Raw genomic sequence first — 10,510 nt, 5'->3', positions numbered from 1 at the left:
AAAAGAAATAAAATGAAACAAAAAACAGTAAATGGTGTGTATAACCGACCATGCCAGTGTAATAACCAAATCGCGCCCAAAAGTAGTGCACGTCACGGGAGCAAAAGTACCAATTACATCTTGATGTTGAAACCACCTTTACCTTTCCTCGGGGAATGAGTATTTTATGTCTGTGGTAATTTCTAGGCAGGCATCGCAATGTGGCACGCCCATTTTCAAGATTCAAATATAGGCATTCCTTACATGCAAGACGAATAAACGGGATTCGAACCAGCACGTATTTAAACTTGCGTGAGGAAGACTGCTGTTTCCGTGGACCAAATATTGCTAATCAGCAAAATGGACTGGCAACAGTAATTACACACCATATGTAGCCAGCGCCGTGTATAGGTACCGTACCTAGTGGACTGGCAATTAGGACAGGTGGGCCAGTACCCAGCCAATTTAATCTGCTTATTACACTGCTTTCTTCTTACCCGCTGTAAGTCCTGTGACGCGTGCTGTTTCTGCCATACATAGGTGTGAGGTTATCTGTGGTTGATTCTTTTGTGAATGAGGGTGGCGGCATGCGTGGTCCAATAATCACGGATTCACGGGTACCTTGGGAACCGGGAATGTTACCAGTACTAAACCAGCCAAAGCCGCCCACACCGGCTCTGTTTGTAGATATGTACACACTTGATGCCAAAGGGCGAGATCCAACCAATTAGTCGAGCTCTGTGCGACCTACGCTCTTTGGATGTCGCAATGGCTTTCTGTTTTCCTATCTTTTCCCTTTACTCTTCTCGTTCATGTCCCCTGAACCAGTCCGATTATACTCGGCTTTACCTGGATAACTTATTCGCATCACTCTTGTCTAAATTGACATGTGCTCCCCCATGATCTACATTTAACCATCTTTTCGCCTTTCCGCTATGCTGGTATCGGTCTTAGCTCAGTCCCTTCTCGGTGTCGCCAGTCAGTCTGAATCCTAGGAGGGCTCCAATCTCGGTCGCTACTGTCCTATGTAAGCGTCCATAAGGTCTGGTCAAATAGACGACTCGGTCTTATCGACTGGGTGACGTCGGGTCATGTGCCGCGCGAGTGGATATGAACCAAGTTCGGCGTCTACTGGGGCATGGAGCTCACATGGCCTGCTTTGGCCTGTCACGATCCGTCGCTCAATGATTGGAGCTTCATAATCGAGAGCAAGTCTGGCGCGGCAGAGTGCCCCGGATGAAGAGGGCTGGGTAAAGTGGTTCGAGGACAGGCATCCCTTGAGACACGTTCTCTGTCTACGGCATGGCAAGCAGTACCTGTATTATCAGACTATTTATTCTAAGCGTTTTAATCTTTATTAAAAAAAGATTAAAAAGTTCTTCGGTCGTAAACCTGGAAATCCGCGGGCTGCCCGTTTGGGGTTGAGCCCACCAACCCGTGGCCCATGGGTTGTTGCGGGCTCGCGGGTTGGGCCGGGCTATGCTCATTTTCGGGTTTTAGCAGGCCCAAGTCTCGCATAGGTCCCCATTCCATCAGGTAATATAATCCATAAATTTACTAATTGTGGTGGTCCAAGCGGTTTATATCTAGGCTCGTTAATAACTCTTGTACAGTTTCCAATCCTCATAGGTACTTCCTTTCGGCAGTGCGGTAACCTTTTGCCCAGAAACAATATAATAGTCTTTGAGCAGCTTTACTGTCGTCCCATCTACTGGATCCATTCTAATCCCGACGTGCGTCCAGAGTTCAAAATCCGTCCCAAAGTCCTTTGTATACATCATCTCGGCAGCCCTCGCCGACTTCTTGACCCAATCGTAGAGGCTGCCGGTTGGGAAATCCTCAATATTGTCCTGTGGCCTCAGGCTCTGCTGCACCTTGTCCTCTTCCGTCTTCCAAAAGAGTCGGATGGTTTGTATATTCTCTGGGGCTTTGGCAGCGGCCGGACGGCTCGCATGTGTATTGTCCTGCCGGGAAGGAGTAGGAGGGTACATGTTGACCGGAGCTGCAAAGGGCATCGGGCCCGGGCCGGGCGGATAGAGCGGAGGCTGGCGAGGGACACCTGGATAGAATACAGGGGGAGCATGGAATGCATTGTTTGCGGCGTACGGGTCTGCGTACGGGTCTGCGTACGGGCCGGGACCGAACGCACCAGGCGGGTCTGCCGGCCGTTAAGGACGAAGGTGTATGCGTTCACCCGTACGCCTGGAGGGTCTGGGAGCGTCATATCCCGGGTCGTCATCGTACCGCTGAGGCTGTGGTACAGACGGCCGCCTGCCGTTCCGCTGTGTTCTACTACTTCGGCCCTGTGCCGCCCGCAGATCTGGCGCAGGGGGTGGCGACGGCACCTGCGGCGGGGGTGGGCCGGCATATTCCTGAGCCGGGGGAGCATATTCTCGAGCCGGAACAGCGGCGACTTCGAATTTCGGGCGTCTTACCAGGGCCTTGTCGTCATTGACGGGGAGAGCTGCTGAGAATGGAATGCAAAGAAGGGCAAATATGCCCAGGTCGAGGTATTGGCGTCGCATGGCTATCGTCGGGCTAATTAAGGCACGCAGAAGATGTTTTTGTGGAGAGCTTTGTTTGGGAATATACGAACCTACCTCAGGACTTCGGCGTGAGCTTATAATGGCTACATTTATTTATTTTTCAGATATTGAACCGCCTCATTCTCACTTGCCAAGCTGCCTTACTTTACTACAGGCTACACGAAGGCCCAGGGAAAAAGGCCCAACTGTGAGGGTGCTATGCCCTCCACTGCTTATCATGCTGACTGTCAGCACTTTATTATTTATGACAATCCTTGCTCGTTACTTTGCCCTACACATGTAAGCTGAGCTCCCGGATTGCACAGCCCGGACATGGTCAAGTTTCAACTCGGCTGATTGTGGACACCCTCGCCCATTAAACACAGTGTGCGCAGAACCCACAATTTTCCGTTTTTACAATATAAGCTTGGGTTGGATGCACCACCCTCACGAAGCAGCAAGAGTAAGGCTCCGGGGAAAGCTGACAGTATTTCTTTCTTCTTTTTTCTTACCTGTCAAAACTTCCTTCGGTCGCCGGAGCCATTAAACTGGTACCAAACTCCCACCCACAAGGCAATCTCGCTTGCAAACCTGCCCGGCTTGTTTGTTTTGGAGGACTGGCTGCGGATAAAATCTCCAATCGTGATCCTCAAGGTTTTGTATATTTGCGGGGGACTGTGGCGCTGGCTTGGTCACCAATCTGAACACTCAAGCCTCAATTTTATGGCCTCTTGCCTCGAGTTGCGCTTTGTGGTGCCCATTATAATCAAAGAGAGGAAGCTGTTCCAGGAGCCTGTTTGCGTTCGGTCATATATTCCCGGATGGATTTTCACAAGTATCACCAGCGGCGTCACCTCATATTTTCCAATAGAGTTATCTGTTACCACGGTCGCCGCCACGGAGCCTAGCATTTAAAGAGCAGCTAGGGCGAAATGCAGAGAGGGCTGGAGTGGCATGCGGTGCTTCTAAAAGATTCGTACCAAGTTTGTTGGTCGCTGTTTGAGACCTAATAACGCAAATGGCGAAGGAGCACCCTTTAACAAAATACTTTAGGAGCCTTAATATTAAAGTCTGAAGAATGATGAGAGTTTAGAGAAGAGACATGGCAATAGAGACATGGCAATTTTATTAGATAAACAAGTAGTTTACTGTGTTTCAAACAGCCTTTCCGTACGTTTACTAATTGAATGCGAGCTAGCTATTAAGTACTTGCATAACTTTAATTGGAAACTATTAATAGAAGCAACTTCGTTGTTAAGAGGAGGCCAAACCAGGTCAACCAGGCAGCTATCGCATTATATCAGGGTTATGGCTTCATGCCTACAGAGCTCCGGTAATATTATTATACATTAGGAACCTAGCTTCGGCCCCCAGGGATTCCCTTGCCTTGTGCCTGCTCCGCCTCAGCAACTTCTGGGATTTTATTCCGATCCTTTGAGCGCTGATTCGGTGACCATTGGGAGAATAACTCGTGTAAATTGGGAGTTTTTACCGATGTGCCAACCTCCGGCCTGTAGTGGCAACCCTCTGTCAACGGAAAATAAGTTGATAAAGATTTTATCAAGACCTGACTCAGACTTGCAAGGAACCATTCGTAGCATAATATCTACGCCAATTAAAATAAAGCAATCGGTGAATAGAGGCGGAGCAAACTGCCGGACCACATTTGCATAGTACAACACGGTCGTCCCTACGCGGCCCCGGACCTTGTTCACTCTCTTCTTCTACCACCAGCCAGCTGCTCCCTGGCAAGCACCTCGCAACATCACATTACTCATCTCACCTTCCAAAAAAAGAGTCTTAACCGGAGGGCGCCGAACTCCGGCTCACCTAATCGTACAAGAAGAGCTGTAAAAGCTGATGGGGCCCAGTCCCTGGTATTTCTAGGGACTCTCCACGTGCTTACCGCGCAGGGATGTGACACGAGTCCGTTGGGAGATGATGCTCTTTTTGCACAGGAGAACGCAATTAAAGGGTTTTCCTTCTTTTTTTCCCCTTTTGTGTGCCGACGGAGGCATGGACGGAGCCAAGAAACACAGATATGCCTGGTATCGTTGCGCATTTACAAATGTTTCGCATGCAGGCGGGACATCGACAAATTTTATGTATACTGGGTCGGTTTTTGGGGAATGAGGGAAAAGGGACTTGTTTTCCATCTAACGAGTCAAAAGGCTATTTTCTAAAGAACAGCGACAAAAGAAAGAAAAAAAGGCAGAGAGAGAGAGAGAGAGAGAGAGAGAGAGAGAGAGAGAGAGAGAGAGAGAGAGAGAGAACTCAGAAAGCAAACCCTAATTCCCCACGCCAAACCCCAAAAATAATCAGCTGCCGCCGATAAATTGGCCAGTCTACTGCGTCTGGAACGTGTTCCGTCCCCAATGCTTATAAGCAAGCACCGAACCGTCTTGAAGGCTCAGAACAGCTGGTCTGCAGTGTTTATCAACCATAACATTGAGTGCTTCGATACGGGTATTTGCGTTGACCTCGTGGTACTTGAGCGTGCCGTCAGCCAGAATCTGCCTTATAATGCAGTCTGATTTGGCAGCCGCTGTTGAGAAAAAAGCCGTGGCAACAGCCATAATAGCAACAATGTCCTTGATATACATAATGTTTAAATAAGTAGGGAAAACGTTTATTGGCAAGTAAAGATAAGCTTTTTTGTATTTTCAGGACAGGAAAATGATTTTGCAAATTTGGCCGAGGAGGAATTTTTGGTTGTAAAAGGACTCGCTACTTGAAACGAGCAGAGGAATGTCGCAAGATATACATACGGGTGAAAAGGTTAAATGGCTTCTTTTGTCAAAGTGGAAACTTTCAAAGATATATTTAGTACTGATGCAGGGGACTTTATATTAATGGCACCAACAGTTATATTTAACTTTTTTCTCACCGAGAAAATAGCTCTTATTATAGGAGCCCCCAGATATTGTTGCCGGGTTACAGGGTAGAAATAAATAATCCGTAGCGCGGCTCGCTTTTCGCTATTCAGGTTATACACATTTTATTAAAGTAAACAATTAAAAATAGCATTTTTTATTTCCTTTTAAAGCTAAAGAGACAATAATAACAAAATGATTTGCAAAAAGTGTACTCTTACCAAATATCGATGCCTTGGCATTATATTTTACCTAGTGCCCTGCAAGTAGATTACCTAAGTAAAAGTTAATGTAAGGAGTTTATAAAGTAACACTTTGCGTTTATTTGTTCTTAGGGAGGTGGCATAGTGCTACCTTGCGATATTGCCAGGTTAGGGATCCAAATCATCAGTCTCCTGCGAGTGGTCATTCGTTTTAATTAAGGTTGACGGGTGCTTCGAGCCAGAAGTTTATAACACCCCATTGTGCACTCTGGTGCACAGAGCATACTTCCTCCCTCGAGCACCAAGTCCAATGTTTAGTACATTTATCAACCCTAGTTACTTCCGTTCGGTACCGACGGCAATGTTCAGTACAGTGTCAGTCCTCTCGTTTAACGGAATAAGGAATGTTTGGTGAGCAAAGCGAGCTACGTGTTCCGGACGTAAAGCTTTTACTTTGCCTCGTTGTGCAGAGATAGTTTTCCGGGCTTTTATTAATTTAATTTGCTATTTTTCATTAGAACATTCGGCAAATTCGAAGCGCAATTGGTCGAGAGTTTTGGCGTCGATTTTATCGTGGAAAAGTGAAGTTAATTCGGAAATGCGTACAAATCGCGCCTGCGTATACGAATATATTTGCCACGCCATTCCTTATCCGCTAACGCCTTCCAAAACTATTAAAGCTTTTATTGCAACAAAACAGCAATCGCTTTAATCGCCACGGTAAGAGTATTTGCAGCCCATCGTATACAGATACAAATTATTATAGCGTTTGCGTTCGTTGTTAAAAAGCATGAAATTTAGAGACTTTGCCCAACCCCACGGCGCAGCGCAGGGCCGCTGGGTAAGTTAGCGCAGCGGCTCTGAACTTTATAATCTCTACAACGTTTCCAACACTTGAGCGGGGCCTCGTGCTGGCTTGGGCCAATCGCGCCTCGACAGAACCGAGAACCTTTCCTTCAGTGCGGCGTCGTGCTGGGCCTTGAGCGCGTCGGCCTGGGCGCGGAGCTCGCTCTGTTGTTTGTACAGCTCCCTGTAGTCTGTCGACTTTTCCTGGAGGGTCTCTGTGCACCTGGCGCAGTCGGCCGTGGAGGTGCATTCGGAACAGCCCAGGTGGGTGCCTCGGACATTTGAATTGGCGTTCATCTTGCTCCAGTTCTGGGCTCGGGGTGGCTTCTTGGCCGTTGTTTTGCTCCGCGCCTCGACGCGACCTGGACGGCCGACCTTGATCTCTGCCCTTCTGGCGATTTGAGCAGCAATATCAGACCCCTTATTGGCGGCATTGTGGGTTATATCGCCGTTCGAGGGACCAATTGGGATAGCGATCGTTCCTCTGACGCTTAGAGTCACCAAGGTGAGGGAATTGAAAAGGGTAAACAACCGCATTTTAAATGTAAAATTATACGTCTCCGTTTAATAACGGCCAGAATATTGACTAAAATTAGCGCAGGAGAGTAAACCTTAAATTTGTGTTATTAACAGCCCGATAGGATGCATTTAAACAAATCTCATGTAAAATAGTGAAGATGGTTAGATAGATTGTTGCCAAATTTGTAAATGCATAAAAAGAGGGACCTATTTTTTTTAGCTAAGATTAAATACTTATAAACTAATCGGAAACCGAACAGCATTCCTAGTAGGGCTAGCCTTGCCTAAATTTAGCGACTGTAAGAATGTGTTTGCCAGTTTTTTACCAGTTTTATCCCTGCCGTATTATTTACAAGTTTATTGCGGGACAACAAATGTTTGCATCATTCGGCCGCCCCAAAGTCAATCAGCTCCACACTGCTCCCTTCCACCTGGCTATTATTATTCTCGGCGGAACCGCGTACCAAATCGGCACCCGAGTCATAACAGATACGGATGCTTATTGTCACCGGATTCACGCCAGCCTTGCATATACCCTCGAGTTATAATTCCCAAGCCAATGCTTATTTGCAAAGCCATTAAGTTGGGATCGTCCCTGCGGCCCTAGACGTACATCGACGTCGGCGCCGTTTCCTCATCTTCCACCTCCGATCATCTTCGATCGCCGCGAGCACCTACACCCCTTATACGTTCCTTCCTTATCGGAGGGGAAAGGGTGGACAGGGAAACTTATATGCGAACCGGCAAACACCCCAGGTTGCGGGTCTACCCTTCTACCATACCTGTTGCGTCCCTACTTGTTCTTGACACCTTTTTAATGTCCAGACCCTGCAACTTTGCAAGCCGCTCTGCGCAATGACGCACCACCGTCCAAAAGCCAAGCCCGCTTGCTGCTTTGCGGGAATTCGTCTAAGCCAATACCAACCTGTACGTCTGCACCTGGAACGGCCCAATATCAACCTCGAACAGCCCAGGCGTCAGGCACCTCCTCGAGGCCTCGAGGTGGTTGAAGATTCTTTTTTTTTTGCATGTAAACTTGTATATCACCCTGGCGATAAACGGCGATTCATATAATATAGAATAAATTATTTCGATTTTATCCAATAAAAATAAACTTTCCAACTCCGTATGTATCTTGGAGCCGCGGGTCCTTCTGCCCGTATGCCACCGCCAGCGCAGATCAATGGCCCTACTGTGGACGGCTAAGGCCGAAAAGGGCCGAGTGCATGGGGCCGCATCTGCCAATACAGAGAGAGCAGGAATCACCTAGTGTCAGGGCTTATCCCTGAAACCCGTAGCTCCATATAAGAGTGGCTTCGGTTCAGATCTAAGGCCAGCTTATCGTTTTCCGCCGTTAATTGTGGAACTGTATTTTTTTTATTACGAAATAAAAGATTTATTCCGCGATAAGAAATTAAAGACAAATCGGAAAAATATACGGTTTATATATTCGATATAAAATTTAATTAAATTATTAAAAACGATTTGATTCTTATTTCTTATATATAAATTGGCTGATTTTGGAATAAAGACCAAAAAAGTATAGTGGTAGTTTTCCAAATTTTGTTAAGATATTCGAATTTTGGATTTTCTTCAATAATTATTTTATTTTGAAACAAACTTTATAGCTTCTATATAAACGGGATATTAATAAATTGTGGTTTTCTTTTGTAAATTTAAACCATTGAAATAAAAATTAAAAAAGGGTCAATTTCTTACGGCCGAAAAACCTTTTTGCTGTTCCACTATAAAATAAATTAGGAAATAAAACACGCAGATCACCGTAATATTATAAGGTGGCCTAGGCCTTTTCCACCGTGCTTTATATTGGCAAAAACTGCGCAAAAGTTTATATAGATGTATCCATACCACGTAGGGGCAGAATCGTGGCACATAGCAAGGCTTGGGTGTGACGTGTTGGTAGAAATATTCCGCCTGTATATTGTAATTAACTTTGGATGTGGCCTTTGGACCTATTTCTGGAATAAATTGGCATAACGCCCAAATGCGCGTGGCTGAATATTGAACCCGTGGGTCTTCGGGGTCGCTGCCCTGCTGAGGCTGCATTATGCGTTGCGCGTGAGTTCAGGCTGAAGATGGGTTAGACGGTAAAGATATCATGTTTCTAGCTGCAGCTGGAAGAATCAATGGCTGAGCAGACGACCGGGGTTTTCTCTTTGCTCACGACGCAGCAGGTGCATGGGAGGAATGAGATGTTGAATGTGAGTATGTGACAGCTGTTCACTCGAGGAGCATGAGCTGTCCCCTTGTGTCGGGCGCGCAGCTACGCGGGCAAGACGCCAAGGCTTGGCCCAGTTACGCCATTTTCGTAATTTGGAAGACGTAGTTGTGTCCGATATCCTGCAAGCACTGAAGAAGCAGCTTACAGTTTGTCATCTTGGAGATGGGCCATGTGAGACTGGGGATAGTGTTTATTTAAAGGATTGGTAAACGCAAGTACATGTGGGTAGTAAACAAACCAATGCAGGACAAATTCTGTGACGAACCTACCATGTAGGCACGCCAAATTACCGTTTGTGGACGAGTCCTAGTCTGTTTATTTTTCTACCCAAAGCGGCAGTAAACTGTATTTAAATTACACTAAATTGCATGGAAATGCATTTAATTATAAGTTATAACTACGTAATTTGGATTAGAATCCCGAAGCCAAATTTTATATTGGTACTTTTGCTTGTATAACACAAACAAAAGAATAAGAAATGACAAAGGATATATCGATGAGCTGAATTGTCTTAATTTAAAGTTGACAGATGCTGAGATAAATTAACATTTTTTTTACAAGTAATTTATCAGTACAGGGAATTGACAGCGCCATAGAATAAAAAGTATTTGCTTTAAAAAATATATGGAATTCCAGGTTTAGCAACAGAATTTTTGATTTTTCCCTTTCGTTCCTCCATCTCCTCTCTTTTCTCAACCATGCTCAAGCTAAAGCCCCCCTTTCTTTCGCTTTATTGGGCAGCCAACCAACCGCCCAACATGCGTCTTTTCAACCTTGTCCAAATCATTGCTCTTTTTCCATTTGCACTACAGCGCTCCCACCCCGAATATTGGCGGCAGGGAGCGTTTCTGCTTCTGTAAGCTCTCTCGATGTGGGTATTCTGCATCTGGTTCCGCGCAGTACATCCGGACGAAGAAACCAAATACGAACGCGGAGACTGCGGCTACCAAGCATGGACCAAGGAGACCATAGAGGCTTATAATTGCGACGATGCAGCCAACCACGACGGCATAATCCCACACCGACGACGTCAGCGAATAAGGGGATACAAGACTTTCGTCTACCTGCTTTATATATAGCTACTTGATGCATGGAAAATAAAACTTTGGATTAAGACTCTCACGCTCTAATGTGTTGTTTCGCTGTGGTCAGGCCCATTTAAGCAGTATATAGGCCGAGCAATATATGGGTGATATGCCGCTCGTATCTCCTGCCCTCGGTGCAAGTCATCGTTGCGGCGAATGAGGACAGCTGCGGGTAAATGGCGGTGGACTAATGATGACCAGGTCAATCCACAAGGTATCGAACCACAGATTCTCGTTG

General features: G+C 46.2%; 3 protein-coding genes across 3 annotated transcripts; all 3 read right to left on the bottom strand.

Annotated features, from left to right (window-relative positions):
- Nucleotides 1–1,347: 1,347 nt before the first annotated feature.
- On the bottom strand, nucleotides 1,348–2,504 carry MGG_07812 (uncharacterized protein; the record flags this gene model as incomplete). Its single annotated transcript, XM_003713008.1, has 3 exons — nucleotides 1,348–1,456; nucleotides 1,756–2,089; nucleotides 2,180–2,504. The coding sequence occupies 3 exons, from the start codon at nucleotides 2,502–2,504 to the stop codon at nucleotides 1,348–1,350; spliced, it is 768 nt and encodes a 255-aa protein (XP_003713056.1).
- Nucleotides 2,505–6,456: 3,952 nt separating this feature from the next.
- On the bottom strand, nucleotides 6,457–6,963 carry MGG_07811 (uncharacterized protein; the record flags this gene model as incomplete). The annotated part of the gene is made up of 1 exon (XM_003713007.1): nucleotides 6,457–6,963. One exon carries the CDS (start codon nucleotides 6,961–6,963, stop codon nucleotides 6,457–6,459), a length of 507 nt encoding a protein of 168 aa, XP_003713055.1.
- Nucleotides 6,964–9,089: 2,126 nt separating this feature from the next.
- On the bottom strand, nucleotides 9,090–10,073 carry MGG_16944 (uncharacterized protein; the record flags this gene model as incomplete). Its single annotated transcript, XM_003713006.1, has 3 exons — nucleotides 9,090–9,306; nucleotides 9,426–9,441; nucleotides 9,938–10,073. The coding sequence occupies 3 exons, from the start codon at nucleotides 10,071–10,073 to the stop codon at nucleotides 9,090–9,092; spliced, it is 369 nt and encodes a 122-aa protein (XP_003713054.1).
- Between the last annotated feature and the right edge of the window lie 437 nt (nucleotides 10,074–10,510).

The sequence above is a fragment of the Pyricularia oryzae genome, chromosome 3 (genome assembly GCF_000002495.2).
Source record: "Pyricularia oryzae 70-15 chromosome 3, whole genome shotgun sequence".
NCBI lineage: Eukaryota > Fungi > Ascomycota > Sordariomycetes > Magnaporthales > Pyriculariaceae > Pyricularia > Pyricularia oryzae.
This window is presented reverse-complemented; position numbering and strand designations above follow the sequence as displayed.